This window comes from Pleurodeles waltl, chromosome 11, assembly GCF_031143425.1.
Source record: "Pleurodeles waltl isolate 20211129_DDA chromosome 11, aPleWal1.hap1.20221129, whole genome shotgun sequence".
In the NCBI taxonomy this organism is placed as follows: domain Eukaryota; kingdom Metazoa; phylum Chordata; class Amphibia; order Caudata; family Salamandridae; genus Pleurodeles; species Pleurodeles waltl.
This window is the reverse complement of record NC_090450.1, coordinates 405,985,522-406,009,375: the sequence shown is the minus strand read 5'-3', so window position 1 is coordinate 406,009,375 and position 23,854 is coordinate 405,985,522. Positions and strand designations below refer to the sequence as shown.

The following is a 23,854-nucleotide window of genomic DNA, read 5'->3' as shown; positions in this document are numbered from 1 at the left end:
TATTCATAATGTCAAATATCCTTTGGCTCTAGCGTGTGATATCCTCTTGCTCAGGAAAACTGACATCGTAGTGATGCTCCAAGGTGGATGTACCTCAAATGAACTTTGCTGTGCCTGTGAATGGCACCAAGATGGTATAAAATGCTTTTATTTTTAATAGAATGAAATACTGCCACGATGTTGCATATTATCATCGATGCCCCAACTTCCAGAGTAATATGCCACATTTCATGCAGAATGCCCCTGGAACTAATGTGCAGTTTCAAGGAAACGCTGTTATTTGTACTGACGAATCTGTAAACTCTGACACTTTTGCAAGTTTACTGCTGGGTTACTGTATCTGTCAATGCGAGGGTTAGTAAGAAATCGACTTTTGGAAGAATTTGCTCAGTTTGTTATACTTTGGCTCACATGAAGTATAATTAATGGCAGAACATTGCATCTAATGGGAATGGTGGAGTGCTGGGCTCACTGATCCAGTGGAGGAAAGTTAAGAGGGTTCAAGGAAGGAGTGAGGAAAGACAAAGAAACGCACAGCATGGAATACTGTGGCAAGACAAATCCCTCAAATCATCACAGCTACCAAGGGACAGAACACAAGGAGGCCGCATCGAAGTTGTGGCAAAATTCGTTCCTAAATAAGATACAAGTATGGCTCATGCTCAAAACCTCCATTCTCAAAGCTCCACAGAGCTTATGGTCATGTGCAGAGGTCATATGTTTTGTGAGCCCTTATGCAAACTCAGTAACTGTAGACAACCTTGCTTCCGAACAGATTTACAGCCAGATCCAGTGTATGTTTGTTCCTCGCCTCTGATGGGCAAAAACAAAACAAAAAACAGAAAAACAAAAACAGAAGCCTTCTATGGTGGGCAATACCTTATCAATCAGCATCTTTCCACCACATCCTGCCACAGCTCTTTAGACATTATCCTCATCTCATCATCCGAATATTCCCTGGCGTTGGCCCACCAAGGCACTACTTGCTCTTTCTTTCTTGATCAATGGTTGTCCTTCCCCAGTGGGGACTTTTCAGGACTTCTCTGAGGAAGGCATTATTGATTCCAAGGTTCTATCCAATCTTAAAGACTTTACAGGATCCAAGGATCTAGATCACTCCGGACTTCAGAAGAACTTTACACTCTTGGGACTTGTTTTGACCTTCCATTAGTACCGGGAGGCCCCAGGTCATCTCAAATGCTTTAATTGAGGACTGGCACTAGAGAAGAGTGACCAGCAGCACTATGGAAGTATGGCATCCAATGGGCAGGCCTTTCTCAAGTCAGTGTTGGTGCTCGTTTTTTGGACAACCAGAAAATTGGAGGTACTGCACCCTTCTAGTGGTCGCACGATGGACCCTAAATTCCCCATAGTGGTGAGTGCCACTGGATTCAGAAAAAGAGGAGAGGAGACTGAGGGGGAAAAAGAAAGGGAGATGGAGAAGAAAAGTAGAGGTGTAGGAGAGTAGAAAACGAGGACGCAGAAAAGCATTTTTCCCAAGATGTTTTATAAGGCTGAGAACCATTACATCAGTCTTGGTGGAGTTTAATTACAGTAAGCTGGAATTCATCCAAACAGGAACTCACACACCCAGTGACTAGGAGGAAAGCGATCTCCTTTCCCAGAGAGTTGCACTATTTATTTGATGTTGTGCGACAAATAAAAACGGCGTTTTGTTTGTTTAGGTGTTGTGTACAGTGCTAACATGCTACCAATGGTTACGTCAGAGAGCCGTGTCACACGAAGCATAAAGCAATGCCAAAATAAAAAAGCAATGTTCCGAGAGTCTTGTTAAAACGAGAGACCATTGGGCTTGAAAGATTATACACTGAAACGAGACATTCTGTTGCGGCTGCCCTCTTTTGCTTTTCTGGTGACCTTCGGGAAACCCCAGATTTATTTGTGTTATTTATTTGCATTAAAGGATCTGAAGATTTTAACACGCAATGCTGAAACAGAACCACAGTACCCAAGGTCAGTGTCAGTCTGGGCAGAAAACAGATAAAATAATGTAGGTAGAAAGTATGGTGACAAGTGGATTTGAACAGACAAAAAAAAACTTGATAAACGATTATATTATAGTACTAGTTAGACTAGTGATATTGATGAATATATATTCATTGACATATTTACATAATGGAATGTTTGGGAGGCATTTGTACTGTGTGGGCGAGCTGTGCCGGAAGCACATGAGGACAATCTTACTTCTGAGGATTCACCGAGTACAAATGCCCTGCCTGATGCCCTCTTTGAGCACAAGTGCAGTGAGCAGCCTTTGACTGTGGCTGTGAGTAATGTCTGGACCCAATGCGTCAGGTTGGAACTGGTCTCTGATGGGATGTACTTAGAGGCCGCCCTCTATGCCTCTCCTTGTGCTGCTTATGTCGCCTTCTATGAAAAATTAAATACTACCCACTGCACACCAAACTTACTCCGAGTGCTGGAAAAAACTGAATTTTATTATAAGTCAAAAAATGAGTACTCAGTTGATCTAGCTCAGAAGAATAAAATAATGGGTGCTAAAGGGTTTCAAATGTGACGTCTATAGGTTGATAAAAAAAAATCTAGAGTTTCATTCTGCCCTGAAAATGATGCAGAAAAGCACACGGTTGCTCTGGTGCCACTCCACAAGCAAAGGCCTCAGCAGCTGGGCAAGGGACATGGCTGGCCTTCAACTGGGCCGAGCTATCATTGCTTCCCACCTCACACCTCCATAAGACAGATGGGAGGTAAGATAGCCCAACAGGACACCGTGGGAAAATCCTGCAAAAGCACAAAATCCCACACGTAAAAGAACTGGCTTGGAAGAACACTGGTCATTCCCCTTGATAGCAAGCACTGGCAAAGCAAAGCCACTAGATCTGACCTTCGGGACCGATCAGCTTTGCTAATGGTTTATAGCGATGTTGTGCAGCATCCCAGATGCTATGCAGCATGGCTAAGGAATAAAAAAATGAAAGGCTATAACGTAGCTGCCTGCTTCATTTTGTAGGAGTGCACACCACGTAGGAGCTTTCTTAAAAAATTATTGTATACCAATCAGCGATCAATCCGTGAATAAAAGGGAAACAACGCGCAAAAGTATATTTTTTTTAAAGCAAGGGGGTGAAAGGAAGACACAAGGTGGCAGAAGAAACTGGCGTGTGTAGGGAGGCAACAAAGAGCATGGCTTTGTGGAAAGCACAGAAGGCACAGGTGGGGGAAGAGAAAATCAAACAGGTGGGAGAATAAAGTGGAGTGCAGAGAAGAAAACCAAATGAACAAGAAAACAAAGCAAGGGGTAGAACCAAAGAGGGGCAGGCGCATCACAGAGGTGAACGGGGGTGAAGCAAAAGGGTAAGAGGGACATCCATTTGCAGTGCGGAGATAGGGGGAAGAGAAGTACAGTAGGGAAACAAATGGAAAAAATATGCACCCTTGTGGAGTGATTAAGGAAAAGAAAAAAGTAGATCCTATAAAGGGAGTAGTGGAAGAACACAAGTAAATTGGAAACACTCTAGGGGAGAGAGACACAAGATGAACAAGGCATGCCATCAAATAAGAAGTAGGCCCATGAAGGTAACAGTAAAGCCAAACAACGGTATGCAATGGACGGGTTGGAGACCCATTTTTTTTTATTTTTTTTTAGGTAAGCCCACTATATGTCTTCCACAACTAGGTAATGCTACTGTCTAGCAGACTTGATCCAAAATATGGAAAAAACATTAAGGTTCTCAACCAGGAGTCTACACAGACAAGATGGATATATAAATGCACAAAGGTTGTGCAGGGGTTGGGTATGGCCATTAATAGTATAGGCAGGGTTACAGCGATGTGTAGGAGTTGACAGCATATGGGTACGTAATGGTTCGGTATAAGGAATGAGCCAGTTAGAAAATGGGCCTAAAATTAGTCGGTTTGACCATGCCCGGAATTGGCAGCGTTTCTTCCCAGCATGAGTGGGGTGGGAGTATGGGTTAGGGTTAATTTGGTCTAAAGGACAGGAATCACCCGCAGCCCACCTAACACATCACTATACACGCTCAGCTACCTCAGAGTCTGCAATTGAACCCACACGGTGACTATCACGCTCAAGTAGAGAACCAGGTCTTACCTTCTCACGGACAGGAGATCTTTCCAGCCATCCAATCTACAACAAAACATAAGAAATGGTACAAGTTAACAGTGGCAGGACAAAGAGCTGCATGATGTTCTTTAGCTCATTGTGGCTTTGCTCCCAAATCGATGCTACTCGGAGCAGAGTGAACTCAATTTGCGATAGCAAACTAATCCCCAAACCAACAACACATGACTAAACCAGCTTGGCCAATAATGTGCTCTTGCTAGGTGTCTCAGCTCAGGGCCTCATTACAATGGCAATCCGGGGGAACAATACTATCTATGGAAATATTGATTATTTTTTTTTTTTTTAGGTACTGTATTTTCTCTGCACTGAAAGTTCGGTAAACTTGATTGGAAATTATGCATATGTCCCGTGTTCCAAGGTGCAAAATTCTGAATACTGCCTTTTTATCCTGCAAACATTTTGCCAGGTTTTACCAGCTGTTACTTGGGTGGGGAAACACATAGGGTGCATTTGAACTTCCATTTGGGAATAGAAGCGGTCAATGTAATGAAAGCCTAAAGCAGCCTAATACAGTATAACAGTAAAAATACTTCAAGATTCGAGTGCCAGTTATTCTAAGATCAAACCCTCAGTTCAATTAATGCAGGAAGTAATAAAGCAGGGTTGTTAGCGTTTTGAAACACAACTCAAGATAAGCAGTCTGTAAAATAGAACCAGTGGTCAATTTATGCACACACTTGAGATACTAACACAACTGGAAGGAAGAACATGAAGAATTCTACATATAAGCAGCTATCAACTTACATATTGCTTAATTACTAGGAGTGTTGAAAAGACTTATGATTATGGACCTGGGGCTACTGCTTGGAATTAATAGCTGCTGCTCCGCTCCGAGCGTGTGCAACCTTTGCTGTGCACCAGCTGATAGCGCACACCTTAAAGCTTAGCAAAATAAGTTTATGGACCTACTTTGCTGTGACTGGCTGTCTGTCACCTGATTCAGCCATTCAGGTCAAAGACTAAAGTATTTGCAGTAGGACAAGACTACTCAGTCCAAAGGTCCTTCTAGATCAGGCTTATCCAACCAGTAGCTCGGGAGCTACTGGCAGCTCTGCAGCTACCTCTAAGTAGCTCTCCTGTGTGCAGCTAAATTTACTAAATGAGGAGTCTTTGCTCAATTGATTTAATACAGTTATACCAAAATTGAAAAGTGTATTCACAACAAACATTTGTGTTTTCAGAGCTCATAAGATGATATATGGAGAATTTCGAAATATGTGTTTAAAGCCGAAATCTGAGTGGTAAACTGGGTTGCGTTGGGGAAACATTTTACTAATATTAATAACTTGGTTTCAATGCAAACACATTCCACATTGACAATCATTTTTAGGTCGAGCAAAAGCGTTCAACTTCATGTATACTTTTAATATATTTCTTATGGCTTAAAGTGATTTAATTTGCTGGTTGCAGTGTCCTTTATAAACTTCCTGCTCACTAGTAGTCAGTACTGCCTTTTTCTCCTTCCTTTTTCTGGTTCAGAGCAGTGACCACCTACTGTATTATTCCACTTGGGTTCTTTATCTGTTGCTGTGATGGACTATTTTTGTTATTTCATTGTTGCTCCCCTTTCACTTTGGGTGTTTTAGGCTGGCAGCTATCTGCGTCTTATTCCAGCATTCCATTTCTCCCAACTCCTCTTGTGTCACTGACAACTGTTTTGGCTTTATTCCCAGTGGTGCCCTAGTTCACCTCTGGTTCCGACAAAAAGCTTATTTTACAAAAGAAACAACCAGTTGTTTAGCTCACTGCTCACAAAAGCCACAATATGCCCTTTCTGGTAGAATGTAGCTAAACCTAGAAGCAATGATGTGAAACTTGCTTAGCCTTGCATCACATCTCGAGTCTCTCTCCAGGGCCCCTCCCTGCCAGCACTCACAATATCGCACACAGGGCATTGCTTATCTCCTTTGTTGGGGCCATAAATCTTCTCAGGCTGCTCTGCTTGTTGAAATGTGAGGCAAGCATGCTTGTAATACTTTTCATTCTGTTAAAATAAAAATAAAATACTTTTACAGTCTTCTTTTACAATTTCTGTTCTGACGTTTACACAATGCAAGGTAGTGCAGTCATCTCGTCTCTCCTCAAGGGCTTGTGATTTCTGATGCTCTATTGGCCTTTTACAGCACTGTTTGTTGCAAACTTACCAATACGCTACATACATTTAATATGGTTGATTCTGTATCAGTATGTTCCAAATTATATTTATGGTGCCTTGTTGCTAGCTGGCCCTCTGTGTACGTCTTCCTGTATTTTTTTTCCTAAGTCCAGATTGATTTTAGTATTAAAACACACACCTGCACATATAGCATTGTTTCTATGTGCTATAAAATGTATGTTCCTTACTAGCCATTCAGTACTAGCAGATTCTTATATATAAGTGGCAGAAGTACTATCCCCGCTTATATTTCACTCATTTTGACTTGCCGTACTGGCCCTTGTCAAACACAACACCACAGAATTCAACTTCACAAAATTCCACATCACTCAACATAATTCCAGTCCACATGCTTCTACTCCACACCACATAATCCCACAACAAACTACATAATTCCACAACACAGAATTCCACTGCACACTACATACATCCAATACACACCACAAAATTAATCATGCTACATAATTCAATGCCATGCCACATAAATCCCCTTCACGCCACTCCACAACACATACCACTCCACATAATTTCACTCCATGACACAATCCCACTCAACATAATTCCACTACACACATTACCACATAATTCCTATCTACATAATTCCAATATACATAACTCCAATCAATAGCACACAATTCAAGCACAAACAATTGAAAGCCAAACAATTCCATGCCACACAATTCCACTCAAACCCACATAATTCCACTCCACGTAACTGCAATCCACACAATATAATTCAACATCATTACACACAGTTCCAATCCAAACCACTCCACATAAATCCACATAATCCAACATTATTACACTCCAGCGCTACTAAATGTCAATGCTCCAAATAGCAAGGTTGCGTACTCTTGAATCCACCCCTGGCCTCTTTAATCCACTGCCAGGCACTCTGTGCCCCTTCAGCTCTTTTGTGGATGCCTGCTTTTTTCCTTTGTAAGTTTTCCATCTTTCACTTCCTTCACCTTTCCCCTTTCTCTGTTTTTCCTTCTCTTGCTTGCAGAAAATGTCTGCCCACTGGCAACCACCGGATCAAATTAAGCACTGAGTGCTGCCCCTCGTCCACCAGGTCTGTGCATCTCCAGTGTCTTAAGGTCTCATTCTGATGATGTTAGTTATGTATATCCCACCATTCAATGTCTTTTTACGAGCTGCCATGGCTGGAACCATTGTTTTACACCTGAGAGTAGTTTGTGTTTTAAGGGCCTTGTTTGCAATAGTATTGCAGTAGGCCTACTAGGCCTGGCACTTCGCCCTCTAGGGGTTACACATATGGTTACACTGCATTACTTTCTGCCATTCGGTTTTAATGTCATTATGCAGACAACATGGTTACATGACCATGTTTCTTACAAATGCTATTTGCATTATTGTGTCCTCTAGGGGCTGCTCTGAGCATAATAGTCAAGAAACTAAAATATTTGCTGCAGTCTGAAACTTGCTCCATAATGTTTTGTGGGTATTCCTTTTACAAAACAGTTTTGTCCAAAACTCACTGTGAGGTGGTTCTAGGACAATGGGACTACCATTAAAATTTTCAGCTCGACACACTCTGTCTAGGGCTTCGCTGGGTCCCCACACTAGGTTTGGGGACCGCAAAATAATAACTCCCCCACCCGTCAGTGACTTTTTAAGTTTTCTCATGGCAAGAACTTTTGTTTTACAGCTGGGTGTAGTTTGTGTTTTAATGGCCTTGTTTGTAATATTATTCTAGTAGGCCTGAAAATGTGTAATGCACTATACCCTCTAGGGGCTAAATATATGTTTACACTGCATTACGTTCTGCCAATCTATTTTCGTGTGGTTATTACCTTTAAGGGCCGGCTATATGGTTGCATTTCTTACAAATGTTATTTTTATAGTGGTGCCCTCTAGTGGCTGTTCTGTGCATTACAGTCAAGATACTACAATATTTGCTGCACTTGGAAACTCTCCCCATAATGCTTTGTAAGGCATTTCTTTAACTAAACATGTTTTGCCCATAACTTACCGCACAATGTGCTCTTTCAGTCTAGGTCATCTCTGTGTCCCCACACTAGACTGGGAGGGACCCCAAAATAATAATATGAAAAATATAACAAATATAAATATTTTCATTTTTTTGCTGAAGATAGAGGAAGAAAGTAAATAAAAGTGCTTTAGTTATATGAAGGGGCACTGGTATGTGGCAGAGAGGACCAAATATGCGGCAGGGTTCATCAATTTTTGTGGCAAGAAAAGTTCAGTTATGCATTTAATACGCCAATAGCTCTAACTCAAGCAAATGCGAGACCTATTCCATTGCAAATGCTTGTTTTACATTACTGTTGGCAAAGCATGCCTGCTGTACTTGGATAGTAACTGCTGTTAATCTTGCATATGCACCCACTCACCTAAACTTGACTGCTGTGATAACTATTAAATTTTAAGAACATTAGCAGCTCAAGATGACTTTCATTGAACAGAAGTAGATCTCTCGTTACATAAAAGGTTTGGAGGAGACTGTTCTAGAGTGATGTGACTGACCAGAGAGGAAATCGTTATCAGAGTTCAGAAACTCGGTCTGTCTCATTCAGTCAAACCTCTTGGTCTGCCTGGCCCTTTAATCAGGGGAATACAATAACAGTTATTACTCTAAAAATGAATGTGACTACTGCCTCATACTGAATTGACATTTCAATAACGATAATTGGTACCTGAAAACTCGCTCATACTCAGTATATATACCTCAGTGGGAAGAAATACAGAGTGACCCAGCAATGTTGTGACCAACTGAATACGCACACATCTCTGAAGAAAGTGAATTATTCCAATGATCTAAATCTCATTGTGTTGCTCAGAAGTACTTCCATTCTTTTTGCCATTCGTACTTGCCCCATATTATTCACGTTCCTGGCACAGTCACCTTCTCTGACCCCTAGAATTACTTGATCTCCTTGATAGAGACCTAAAACTAAAAATGCTGCAGTACTGAATAAGAAGGAACGCCTCTGGATGGAAAAGCACATTGAAGGTTTAGGAATTATTATTTTCACATGGAAAAAAGGCTTTATTTCTCAAATAAATGGTTGCAATTTCTGCAAATTCTGTGTTGATGTCCTTTATAGTCTTTTTTCTATGTTCATTAACATTACTGTTCTACGTCTGAATATATAGTGTCTTCAAAAAAAATTATTCATTTTTTCAAGGATAATTCACCTGCCTTATTTGTTTTTATACTATCTTCTACAAATGCTGTCTAGCATTGTTAGTTCGGACCCTATGATTTCCTTAGCTCACTAGCAATTGTAATTTAGGGACTCTTGGGGCGGTACAAAGTATGTTTATTTATCTACATGTTCTGCACCAACACTCGTAACCAATACAATTATGTTTCACCTTTACAGATTTTCCAGATACTGACCATTCGGCTGTCCTGAGGATGGCTTGATTTAAAATTCAATTCAAAACCGAGTCGAAACACTGACATTATATAACTGGCCAACAATATTACATTTGGACGATATTACAATAAATGATTGGTCTGTTACCCATCAATTTTGCACTTATATTTGCTTCTCTCTGGGCTAAAATATTTTTGAAGTGTCTCACATGCTATTCTATGGTGTTACATCTGCACTGAGCACAGCGTTGCTACAAAATTTATTTTGCGTAGTATAAGTAGATCTTTTTGATACAATATGTAGATGGCATCTAGGTATCCTCTGTTATGTCATTTTGTACATCCACTTCTAAGGAGGTAGCACTGCTTTTCTTTTCAAATAAAATGCCAGTTGTGCTACCTTGCTGAGCAGTCATGGGGGAGACCAGTTTATAGGAGGATTCTAGGGTTAACTGATCCAGAGGGTTACTTCCGCGCCATCTTTGTTAAAACACACAAAACGTTATTTTCTTACGCATATAGCAATGATAAAGCAGTTTTCCAATAAAACCAAGGCCATATCTAGCCACGGTTAACTTTTCACACTGGAGACTTCAAATACCACAAGATTCACAGCCAAAGAGGCCGGCATGAAACGGATTGTGTGGCATTCATCATATTTGTCATGGGTTATGTTTGAAGATCCCAGTTTTGCTACATTTTTCTTTTTTTTTTTTTAAACATTTCGTCGGCATCTATAATTTACTTTTAAACTTTATGGGAGTTAGTTTTTGCTGTGTGAAAAAAGTAGCTGCAGATTAAGCGTGTATACACAGCTGCATGCCTGTAGGAGTTTAGTATTTTTTATATAGCAATATGCTCAACTAAAAACATAAGCGTACAAATGTACATATCTACAGCGCCGCTGTTTGCTGCCTCATTTGAACAGTTGTTGAATCATAACTCTTTCAGTCTGCATAAGAAGCTGCACGCAAAAAATGTCGAACTTTAATAACAACGAGGTCGATAAAATAATGGCCTGTGTTGAAACTGGAGGGCAAAGGGGACAGCATAAAGCTGGGGTTGAAGAGTTAGGCACAAAAACGTCACCAGATCAGCACTCAGACCGGGGAGGGTGGGGGCGCCTTGTGAAGGAGGAGGTGGGAAAATGTGTTCCAACCCCATGAACGAACTCTTGGAGTTGGTCTACGGAGCGCTGCTGGCTATTTTGCAGGAGTTCGGGAAGTGCCACTTGATAATTGGAGCGGAAAACATTCCATTGTGTCAAGTACGAACCTTTTGAGGGAGTGAAAGGATTTCGACTGCGCCACGTCTCAACTGAAACCTTAAGGTGCAGGAAAAAGCGTCAAAGAGCAATAGATCTAGTACTTGAACAGCACATACAGTGTAAAACAAAGAAAACATACATATATACATAAAGAAAAAGTTTCTGCCGCAAGAAACTAAACTGCAAAAACGAACAGAACTGGAGGATAGACACGATAAGGAGAAACATACCTAGCGCAACTGGAATTATTTGATTGTGCGTCCGCAGCATTTTCTCAAAATTATACATTTGCCGCATTTACCACATAGTCAATCACCTGCTGCATAATCTACAGATTTTAACAGAAAAAAATGTTTCTAGCGCGAACGTTTCAAAAGATCATAAAAATGCAGCACCACGTGTTGCTGCGAAGTGTAAGGCTCATTGCAAAGGTTGACTGGTCACCTTTCTTTTGTTTATTGTTGTATTTGGCTGTGAAACTGGTACCAATGAGGTGCAACTAATAGCCAAACAGTGTAAATTGACAAAATAATGGCGTTATTCTATCACGAAATGTGCCGCACTACACCGCACAACTTGCCTTTTATCAATGCATAATTTACTCAAATCAATCACACCAACTGCCTCTCCTTTCAGAATGGACTCCAGCCATGATTAGCGGATTTAAGACAAGTACTGGCACCACCAAGTTGCTTAAACAGAGAAACCCTTTGTTTAGTATGAGCTATTCAGATGTATTATTTAAGATTTTTAAGATTGGTTGTGTGAAGTACAAGCACAGTCTCAGGACAGAGGGCAGGGACTGAAAGGGGATTCGGTATAAACTCTATTTCACCCTTATGTGCATATAATGAACACTTACCCAAAGTGCGAGAAACACTAGCAGCTCACAGAAAGACACACACTGTAAATGGGGCAGATCTAGGATTTCTCTGCAGAACTTCTCTACTTAAGGTCTGTAACAGCATTTCTAAGCAGGGATGCTCCATTTTTCAATATTACTGCAAAGTACACTTGTTATCTATCAGCAAAGAAGCCAATGCATGAATATGCACAAAAGCTGGTCTCCTCTTTCATATTCCTGGCAGAAAATACGCACATTCTTGAAATTATCTACAGGGAGTGCAGAATTATTAGGCAAGTTGTATTTTTGAGGATTAATTTTATTATTGAACAACAACCATGTTCTCAATGAACCCAAAAAACTCATTAATATCAAAGCTGAATATTTTTGGAAGTAGTTTTTAGTTTTTTTTTAGTTTTAGCTATGTTAGGGGGATATCTGTGTGTGCAGGTGACTATTACTGTGCATAATTATTAGGCAACTTAACAAAAAAAAAATATATACCCATTTCAATTATTTATTATTACCAGTGAAACCAATATAACATCTCAACATTCACAAATATACATTTCTGACATTCAAAAACAAAACAAAAACAAATCAGTGACCAATATAGCCACCTTTCTTTGCAAGGACACTCAAAAGCCTGCCATCCATGGATTCTGTCAGTGTTTTGATCTGTTCACCATCAACATTGCGTGCAGCAGCAACCACAGCCTCCCAGACACTGTTCAGAGAGGTGTACTGTTTTCCCTCCTTGTAAATCACACATTTGATGATGGACCACAGGTTCTCAATGGGGTTCAGATAAGGTGAACAAGGAGGCCATGTCATTAGATTTCCTTCTTTTATACCCTTTCTTGCCAGCCACGCTGTGGAGTACTTGGACGCGTGTGATGGAGCATTGCCCTGCATGAAAATCATGTTTTTCTTGAAGGATGCAGACTTCTTCCTGTACCACTGCTTGAAGAAGGTGTCTTCCAGGAACTGGCAGTAGGACTGGGAGTTGAGCTTGACTCCATCCTCAACCCGAAAAGGCCCCACAAGCTCATCTTTGATGATACCAGCCCAAACCAGTACTCCACCTCCACCTTGCTGGCGTCTGAGTCGGACTGGAGCTCTCTGCCCTTTACCAATCCAGCCACGGGCCCATCCATCTGGCCCATCAAGACTCACTCTCATTTCATCAGTCCATAAAACCTTAGAAAAATCAGTCTTGAGATATTTCTTGACCCAGTCTTGACGTTTCAGCTTGTGTGTCTTGTTCAGTGGTGGTCGTCTTTCAGCCTTTCTTACCTTGGCCATGTCTCTGAGTATTGCACACCTTGTGCTTTTGGGCACTCCAGTGATGTTGCAGCTCTGAAATATGGCCAAACTGGTGGCAAGTGGCATCGTGGCAGCTGCACGCTTGACTTTTCTCAGTTCATGGGCAGTTATTTTGCGCCTTGGTTTTTCCACACGCTTCTTGCGACCCTGTTGACTATTTTGAATGAAACGCTTGATTGTTCGATGATCACGCTTCAGAAGCTTTGCAATTTTAAGAGTGCTGCATCCCTCTGCAAGATATCTCACTATTTTTGACTTTTCTGAGCCTGTCAAGTCCTTCTTTTGACCCATTTTGCCAAAGGAAAGGAAGTTGCCTAATAATTATGCACACCTGATATAGGGTGTTGATGTCATTAGACCACACCCCTTCTCATTACAGAGATGCACATCACCTAATATGCTTAATTGGTAGTACGCTTTCGAGCCTATACAGCTTGGAGTAAGACAACATGCATGAAGAGGATGATGTGGTCAAAATACTCATTTGCCTAATAATTCTGCACTCCCTGTATAGCCCCAAGTGCACATATAGCCATGCAGCAGCAATTCAGCCAATGACAATGGAAGAGTACTATGTCCTTGTTCTACAAGACCACGTGACCGAAGGTCACTGGGTCCAAGCTTTTTCCCCCATTTACGTGATTTTTATTAGCATTTAATAAAAAATTAAAGTCCACTGTCGCAAAGAGAATATTAATAACTTTTATACGAATAACATATTCAAACATATTAATAATGTATTTTCTTGGAAATTGTAAGAATAGAAGGGGGCTCTAGCAGTAACTCAGCCCGACACCTCACTAAAGCAATTAATTAAGGGAGTTTTATTCTTGGAGCCCTCCAAGCTTATCCTCCGGCTTCATGACACCTGCACACGAAGCGTTCAGCACTTTACTTTCACGTGGGAAGCGAACACATTATGGAGGCTGTCACGGTTCACTTCAGCTGATGTACTGTTACAGACGAGTTCACTTTCTCACCCCTTGGCTTTCATTTACAAACCACTGTAATATAGTACTTTAGTCTAATCGGCTGAATTAAAGAGAACCGGGACCACAAATCCGGAAGGAGTTAAATGAATGGCTCGGTTTTAAAGACAGACTCCGATCGCAAATGGCATGCCAGGGTAAATCCCATTTCCAAGATCAGTCTACAGGAAACACTGCCCTATGCCATTCCAAACGCCATCTACACCGCAGACCGGGCCGTGATCTCTAGTGCGTCCAGAGGGCGCGGGATGGGAGCTGCTCGGGGATAAGCAGGCACCGTTCTGTTTGACAACATCTCTCCTTTTCACATCCTGGAGCCATGTGCGGACTTCACACAGCATCCGGGCGCGCCCAAGCGGGGGCACTACGATGCCAGGCATGCACAGATATTACGCTCGTTTTTATTACTACTGGGCAAAGGCTTTTCAGAGGGACTACAGCCACGCGGGGTCAGCCGTTCGGGGGAGCGAAGGCCCAGGCGACTCCCGGCCCAGCGCCGCTCCAGCCTCGGACCACAATGGCATTCCTGATTAGCGACGCGTCAGTGGTGCAGAATCCACCGGGCCGAGGAGGACGGGGGCCCTGTGGGATCGCACGCCGGGGCTCCGCGCGCCATTGTCCTCAATCAATGCGGGGCACGGCTAATGGGGGGAAAGGAGGGGTCAAGATGGGGCCGCGAGGGAGGGGCGGGCTCGGGATTAGTAAAGAGGTGTCATTAGTCAGCTGTAACTGAGAAGGAACTAGTGTGGAGCTCATCGACCTATCTCGATCTTTCTCTGAGGTCCCTTCGTGACAATATGCAGTTTTGGATGAAATATATTGAATTCTTAAAGAGCAGTCTTGTTGCACTAGGAGGTCAAGAAGTTTAACTTCATAGAGGTGGGGACACCACTTAAAGATCGAGCCAGATGTAAGCCACTAACTCAGTTCGAAGTCCTCTTAGAACCTGGAGCCAAAAACGATGCGAGTTCTTATGGAGGTTATACCTGCCACCCACACTCTACCTTTGTCCAGAACGCTGAAACAAATTAGCATTTGAGGTAAAAAAAAGGAGAGACAAATAGATACCCATACAGTGGTTAGTTTGTACAAAGTGAAAAGATAAAATGTGAGGTTAATCTCAGCTTCCCCGCTTAACAAACGTGTGTTTTTAGGCAAATACTTTGCTTCACATATCTTCCTCTTTCGTCATTATCGCATATGAAAGCAACTTTATATAAGTGCGGTCAGACTGTGAGCTGTAGAAACCTAGTGTTTGATTTAATAGACTATAATACTGCTTCACATATACGACTGTGGCCCACGCAGAATGCACGTGGTGACCTGCATCTTAGTTCACTAATGGCGGTCACCAAGGAGGGGGAAGTGAACCTATTATGCTATTCATTAACATCCAAGCTGCCACAAGTTAAAGAAATGCACTTTTTAATTCCGAAGAGACTTTATTATAGTTTACGTTATATTTGTTACATGATTAACAGGGCAAAAAGGTCCACGGCCCAGGTCGTGCAAGGGCTCTTAAAACCAAGACAGACACTTGACTTTTCTCTCCATGTTAATCTGTTGGCTCGACAACCTCTCTCCCCTCTCATGAAACCCTCCCATTATGAACTCATCACTCCACTTCTTTGCATGCTTGGTGACATGGCATCTAGTACCCTTATGTGGGGAACAATGCTTCAGTCCTAAGCTTTTCTTTTACAAATCATGGTTTGCAGTTTGTTAGCTCAATTGGATCAAGTGACCTAAACTAGGACTACAACTCCCAGAATGCATTAGGTTGATAAACTAAATCACAGCAGTCCATCCTTGGTCAGCTGGTTACCCTGCCCCCCCCTCCCCCCCCCCCACGCCTCCTCCCCCCCCCCCCCCCGCCCTTCCCCCAATAAAACTTATTTCCTACGGCCACTCTTGATGAAGCCAAGGGTGGATGAAAACCAGCCTCGACGACAACTGCTATAGCCCAAATCTCTAGATTTAATAACTATTTTTGGAAGGCCGGACATTCAGACTGAACTCCGAAAAAGGCCGTCAAGCATGGCCAAGGACCTGATCCGTGCATCAGGAGAGGAAGGGATCAGTGCATGATGAGCAGGGAATGAGGCCGTACCCCTACGCAGCCAGCTTAAATGCCGGCTGCCTCTGGGCTCTGCTGCTGTGCCGGTTAACCCCGCACCTGTTTGCAACCAATCTGGCAAGAAGCTGGGCTTTTCTAGGCTTCAAGGCACGTGCCTGGCTTCTGCCTAAATTAGAGTTTCCACGTCCAGCGGCAAAACTGCCATTGGGTGTCACCTTTCCCTCCTTGCCTAAATGCTGGGGTATCCTAACACGGAGTCTCATTTGTCCAGATAATTCTGTGTTCATCAAATAACTACTTATATGAAAAAAACAACTTAAGTTTAGAAATTATTCTCTTTCGGTAGAGTGAAATAAAACAAGTACTTACTGATAATTGCATTTCCTGACTTTAAGATTCATGGCCCGTACACATTATGTACATAATGAGAGGTATAAAATAAATGTGGCTATGGACATTTCTGAGAGTTAAATGATTCTAGGACAAAGCCAATTTGTGCGCGCGCTGGATGATAACTTCTGGCCTAGGGATACGGTGCCCATTTACTATTGCTTCACGCTGGACTGTTCTTCGTCCTTCAGGATGTGCTGGCAATATTAGGGTTGGACCTCCCTGGCGGATTTCCACTTTGCCACTCTGAAAAAGAACCAAGAGGCCGCTTTGCAACATAACAAGCCCCGCACGAGCTGGTTTATTCTCCCCTTTTCCTCACCCCTATTTAAGACACCTGCATGTTATCGAACCGAGCCACAGAACAAGACGCCACATGATCACCACTTCCATCATCCACTTATAAGTGACTCCTGGTATTCTGAACTGGTCATTGTTGCAGGACACAGACGAGCCTCCAGTTTCCTCATCACCTTGTTTCAGACATCCCCTCCCCGTTGCTACTGGTGAGAACACGAGCACACAACAAATGAAAGGACATTAAAGAGGTACTCGGACACGGTGGGCGAGGGCAAGGCAGCGTAGGTGGGATACGTTTCAAGCGTAACAATTGTCTTTTTTGCAGGTATTCGCGTTAGAAGAACAATCCACAGAGATCTAGTATCACCAGGCTTGCGGCTATCTTACTAACTTCACTTTGGAACTGTACACGGGACTGATGTCACCCTCCTCCATACAGCTTCAGACAGCACCCAAGGGGCCAAGAAACAAAAGCAGCCTTAGATGCACGATAAAAAGAACAGTCATATCAAAGAGAAGTACATAAAATCACCCTCACTGACACAGTATCACTAGAATTCTCAGCTGAGAGGTCTGAGGACTTGATGAGCAGGCAACCTGAACTATGTTTAGTGGTGATCCCCAACACAGTTGATATTTGTAAATAGAGTCTGGTCAGCTTCACATTTTTTTTTTTACTGGTGAAACCCACTAATGTAGTTCTGGAACACTGCAAGTATCCCTAAAGTGATTCCTAAGCTGCAGACACGGGATCCATCACACCACAATCAGGACAGTGTTCATAGCCAATGGACTGGCCCACAGCAGAGTAATTCAGAAAAGCCCTGTACAGAACAGACTGGACAGCCATGTTGACACTATACCAGAAACACTGCATAAGCCTTCCCAACAGCAACCCAACACTGTTCCGGTTAAATAGCCTCTTCCATACGCAGCTTCAGGTACTTTTTAGGTCTCACCGAAGACAGTGCATGTGCACCTTCATTAGCACCAGGTTTTGTTTACTAAAAGGCGCTTGCAGCCCACCCATTGATTTCCATTCATTGGCTTAGTGGTCACTTATTTTCTGCCTCCTGAATGGTCAGTGCCTGCCAGTTTCACATCCTCTTCTTTCATGTGGAGCATGGACCAAGTACTGATTGTTTAATTTTGATAAGTGTTATTCCACTGGTCGTGCAGAGACTGAGGTACTACTGACCTTTCGTCTTCCCCTGTTGTCATCTCTGATGCTACTTTGTGTGTTGCTTCTTGCTGGCCATGCTACTTCTTTTGCTCTTTTTTGACTTGCTTCTTGTTGTCCATGTTGTGGGCCATGTCACAGGGCTTTTTTTTTTTTTTTTTTTTACTGTTAGCCATGCAGCACATCAGCCATGCTTCTACACAGTATGGCTAAAATACATTGGTAAAGCTAACAGAGTTCAAACAAGCAAGTCTTATTGGCTTTACCAATGCATGTTTTCCTATACTTCTGAAAATTGGAAGGCGCTCATTTTATCACTGCGAACACCGGTACAAGACAGTCATATGAAACAAAAATCCAAAAGCTACCCCTCTGGTCTCTTGGATATGTGTTTTAACTTCTTAATTCCGTTTCTAAACAGTCCATACAAGTACCAAATAATTTCTTAATTCAAAATAATATTCCTTGACAGAAATCAATAGCTCCCATCTAGAAACTATCTACAGAACAATTATGAAGGAAAGACTATAAACATTACTAATCAAACATACAAGAAAGGAAATGAATGAGAAAATATATGAATATACCAGCATCCAAGGCCAATGTCAGTTAATATTACCTTCCCACAGACGAGGCCTTCAGCACATGTACTTTCCTGCGATGAACCAGTTTTTAAAGAACGAAGCTTAGGAGGTTTAGAGGTCTAGAGATCGCAGGGGTGAGATAGCTGCAGAACTGAAATTTCAGAAAGTTCGCATCAACGATGATACCCAGGTTTCACCTACTGAGTGGGGCCATTAATTGTGAAAATTGCAGGCAAAGGGCAGCTCTGCTAACAAGGAAACAGTAAGAAAATAAATCAGTATCTAGGAAAAAAGTGTTATAATTGGGAAGGCACTTGATCAGACAGGTGCCTAGGGGCTATTTTAAACTGCCACCTTCCCATTTATACATGCGAGGACAAAAGGCTTGGGTTTCGAAGGACAATGTCGGATTAGGTTATGCTGCCTAGATCTGACCTCCCTTCAGTCCTGAGCAGGTGTAACAACTCTCAAAAGCTCTCTCTGCATGCAGAGGTTATCACTCGGCATCTGGCAAATCTGCGATAGCATTTTATGGAGATGGGGAACAGACATATTCTAATCCCATAACCGCATTTAACAGCGATCATGCTTTCATGTTGCACTCCCACAGCCCTGTGAGATCTCTCTAAATACCACACACATTATGAGTGCCCCAAAGGCTTTGGGAAAGCCTCAGGACGGCAGATACAGGATAATCCAGGGCAGGCTTCTCCAACAAGTGGCTTGTGAGCTACTAGTAGCTTTACAGCTATCCTATAAGTAGCTCTCCTGTGTGCAGTTCAGCCTAACAAATTAGAAGCATTTTGTTGGTTGAATTAATGTATGTATACCACAATCGAAAACTGCGTATTCAAGACGAAAATGTGTCTATTTTATTAACTCATACGCTAATGTTTTGGGAAACCTATTACTAATAGTTTTTTTGGTCCCAGGGCATTGCTGCTATGGCTGGTATTTTTTAGCCATGTAGAGGCATTCCACATTGCCAAAGCATTTTTCCATTACTGCTAAGAACCTGGCCTGATGCACTCACACTGCAGGTAATCTTGTATATGGGGGCCACTAATGTAACCTTGCCATGGTCAGTATTAAAACTCTAATTATATTAGTAGCTCAAGATGATTTTTATTTAATGTAAGTAGTTTTTAAAAAGGTTGGAGACGCCTGATCTAGGAGCATCCATTTGTCCAAAGTGATGATGACAAGTTGTCAATCGGCCTTCATACAGTATACACCAGCACCTCTCTTGGGCCGGGACACCAGACATCTTTAGGCACTTTTAGTCTTTATTTTGATCAGGTGAACCTCTTCCAACAGAACTGCTGTGGATAGCCCCAAGCGGGAGATAAGAACAGAAAAACACATTGGGTAGTTACGTACAGGAAAGTTGCACCATGCCCTAACCATTAGGTACGGCTGGCAGCAGCATGGGTGGTGAGTGCAAGATTCCCATTTACAGTGCTCATTGTCACCTCTCTGGCAGTGGAAGCACATGGAACCCTAACGCCACCACTATTCACCTACAGTGGAAGAGCACTGCGAGTACAAACCGGGAATGATGCTCTCCCACTTACCATATCTCTACTTTGGGGACAATGAGGTGGCTGCAACCTGCTCTACAGTCACCTTCAGGAGCAATCAATGCTCATGTGCCCCTGAAAAGCTGCCACCTGCTCATCTCTGATAGCTGCTCCTGGACAGAAAAGGAACTTTCTCATCCATTATCTCAACCACACCACAACCTGTGTGAGGAACTAGAAACAGCACCTCCAGCACCAAAATATCTACCTAAACAATCTATTCTCATCCTGAAGGAATCTGGAAGCAGAGCTGGGAGCAAGGCCATGAGGTCCTCTCACTCTCCTACGTCAAAATATAAGGGCACTTAAGTTTGCACGAGGAAGCACAGGAAACAAATTGTCACCTTGTACACAGAACTATGGGAAACAAATATTTTCTGTTTAGGACACTATGCACTGGCACCATAGGGCAGCCAGATCAGGCAACAGCAATGCGAGCAACTGCTGCCCAATCTTGCTTTCAAAGCACCACATCATAGCAGAATTTAGAAGTAGGAACATAGAAGGGCCTGAACATCACCCTACCACTAGCTGCAAGGCACAGTTTGTATTTTTACAATGGACATGAACCTTCTATCATATCCATGTCAATGACTGCATACTGGCCAGAGACCCAGAAGCAGGGTAAGCATCTACTCTAAAGTATTGCTGTAACACTTAAAATAAGTTTCCATGAAGCACCATTCCACATCAAAAAGAAAGTGAAATAGTCTGGGAGGAATTTTAATGAAGGTAGCAGGATTGCATCTACAAAAAGTACAGAGGGTTTTTTGCTATGTTAAAAAACTTTTGAACTTTTAGGAAGGCAGAGTGAGATGATAGAATCTTGGGTTACAAGAATCTGGCCTGCTCAGAAGGTTGCTGGAATGCTGAACTGCACAGTGGCAGATTACTTTTTATGATACCGGGAACAACAGAACAAACAGGTGTAATTTTTCATGATTCTCTAAGACACGGCGCAGGAAAGATGTCGGATCCTTGTTATCACAGTCCTGCAACCATGAAGAAAGACCATCTGACCAAGATGAACATTGCCCTCTAAAGGTCACTCACAAAACTACTAATGGTATTGTATTCAGAGTATCTCAGAATTGAAGTCACCCACGTGCACAACAATATTACTAGGACATGGCTGATACATTTCAACAGCACCCTCCTCTCACCTACAGAACAGTCAGAGGAAACTGTGTCACTCAACATACATTTTATGATACCTAACAACCTAGAAATCACAGGGAATATTGGCCAACAATGCACCGTATTTAAGACCACAGAAGCAAAAGATCAGGTGAAACAGGTGACCCAATACATTGTTCATTCAGGATTCACAGCCATCTTTTCAGCAATGTGGGGGCTAACCCACTCTTTCAGCTATAAATCTGAAGTTCTGTCAAAGGAGTAGTAAGATCAAGTCATTTACTCACAATCCCGAATGCGGAAGTCAGATCATAACTTTACATTTTACTCCTTATTGTTCTTCCACATTACCCGACGACGCCAACATTGCTGCCATTAAGTAGTGCTTTATTATCCCCTAGAGCATACCTCCAACCTACTAGACTGTTGAACCCTTGACACTACACTACAAACCACTACCCCAATGCCTCCTCCCACAATAGACACATTTCTTCTCACTGGACTGCATTACACGCACCCCCGTTTCCCAGGAGTCCCGCCTTCTCTTCAAATAAAATAAGCTACTACTTCCTCCTAGCCCCTGCCTCAGGTTATGTACCAGTGTATACTATGCCAGAAAGCATCCATGAGTCATTGCAAACAATCACAGAAATGAGGCCATGAACCAGCATAAACAAGATGGGAATGTGGCATGAATGGTGGTAAGCAATGGTGACATGAACTAGGATCAACAACAGAAAATGGTCAAAGAAACCAGTCAAAAGGAGGCTATAAATGATGGTAAGTAGAATAATAAAATTTAAGACTGGCACTATAAACCAGCTTAGTCAAGGACAACAGACTGGATGAACCAGTGTAAACAAAAATCACTAACACTGACGTGAACGGGCACCACAAGCATGCACATGGCATGAATAAGTCAGCAAGAATCAATGAGCTCGCAATAACAGAAACGATGGGGAGAGCATAAATGCATGACAGATTAATGATCGTGTGAACCTCTGAATGAGAGACAATGGGGAGGAGGCTCTTCCTGGGGCCTATACGTTTGAATGAACAGACACGATGGAATTAACATAATAAGTGAATGGAATGCGGACTGAGGACTGAAGGAAAACCATTATTGAATAAAGGAGTGAACCATCGGAATACGAGTGGGTGAATTATTAAACGACTGATTGAGCAATAAAACGAATTAGTGAATACAAGACTGAACGCTCAGTTTCGTTTCCGTGTCACTTTTCAGAGGGGTGCCAAGCTGCCAGTGTACAACAGATCTAACGCTCCAGGAGAGACCAAATGGGATTTTATGTATAACTATTCCCCTGGTCACAAGAGTCAACATACTAATTCCAGTCTCAAATACAGTTTCCAAGTTAAATCAACACATTTAAATACTTAAAACTGATGCAATCAGCATCTAGTCTGCATGGCATTAAATAGATCAGTCACTTGAAACAGTCAATTTCAACAAGCCAATCTCAAAATGCTTGAATATGTAATACGTGGAGGTACACATGTTATAAAATATAAACCAAGTGTTTTCTTACTGGGCCCGCTGAGATGTTTTCCCCTATGCAGCTGAAAAACAGCACCAATTCACAGGAAACTTCTTAGAGACCTTCGTTCAAAAAAGTCCATTCCTTCAAAGTCCTCTATTTCGTGCAGGCATTTCGAAAGAACAGATCTTTGGGAAAATTGTTGCGGATGTCGCAATTACTTTATCGCAACTTCAGTTTCCTTAGAAAGGAAGCTGTTGCCTCGTAGGCTGAAACAGTTTAACTCAAAGAAACTACTTTAATTTTTAAAATAACATTCACCATCTGTTTTCCTGCAGCATCGCTTCGGTGAAGTAATGAGTAATTGAGGATGATTTACAAAATCTGTACACAGTTTGTAGTGCTTAAAAGGGTGCAGTCAAAACCTACCATCCTTCAAGAACTACCTATCGCCTGGATCTTACATAAACAATTTTTTTTTTCTTTTTAACTTTAGCGCGCCGGTCTTTTGAACCAGTTCCTACTAGGCAGCTAGTGCAGCGACTACTGGTTTCGAGCGTAAACAAGTGGCCTATAAACTTAGTGGTCACCACAAACGATCTTCATGCTTTACTGCGGGAGAGTGATTTGCAGTAGCGACTCTGCGCTGCAGGTGAAACACAGACAGCCGAAAGAGCCACAGGTGATTTCACATAGGAGGCTGTACGCAGTGACTGAAGCTGCTCGGTTTATGGATTCTGCATGCAAACACTGAGCAACTAGGGATTATTCACACACACTCCAAGCATAATCTTCTGCTTTCAGCAAAAAAGCTATACAGATTAACTGGATCATACCGGTGATGGAACCATTTTCTTTTGTCAGAGTCACTTTTTCAGGTTTATTTTTTGTTACAGAAGACTCCCATTAACAGGTATTCACAGTTGTGTCAGTGCAGTAATGTACATTAAAAACAGAGTATACATGAACAAACATTTATGAATTCTAAAGTTATTAACGAAACAAGAAGAAAAAAATATATCTTGTGATTATTTAA

At 42.2% G+C, this 23,854-nt stretch overlaps 1 protein-coding gene across 3 annotated transcripts in view; it reads right to left on the bottom strand.

Moving 5' to 3' along the window:
* The window catches only part of HS6ST1 (heparan sulfate 6-O-sulfotransferase 1), a 282,374-nt gene that overhangs the window by 183,037 nt on the left and 75,483 nt on the right, over positions 1–23,854 (bottom strand). For all 3 annotated transcript variants that reach the window (XM_069213730.1, XM_069213732.1, XM_069213731.1), the window contains exon 3: positions 4,094–4,129. In XM_069213730.1, the coding sequence (XP_069069831.1) occupies positions 4,094–4,129 (36 nt within the window). The remainder of the gene's footprint in view (positions 1–4,093; positions 4,130–23,854) is intronic.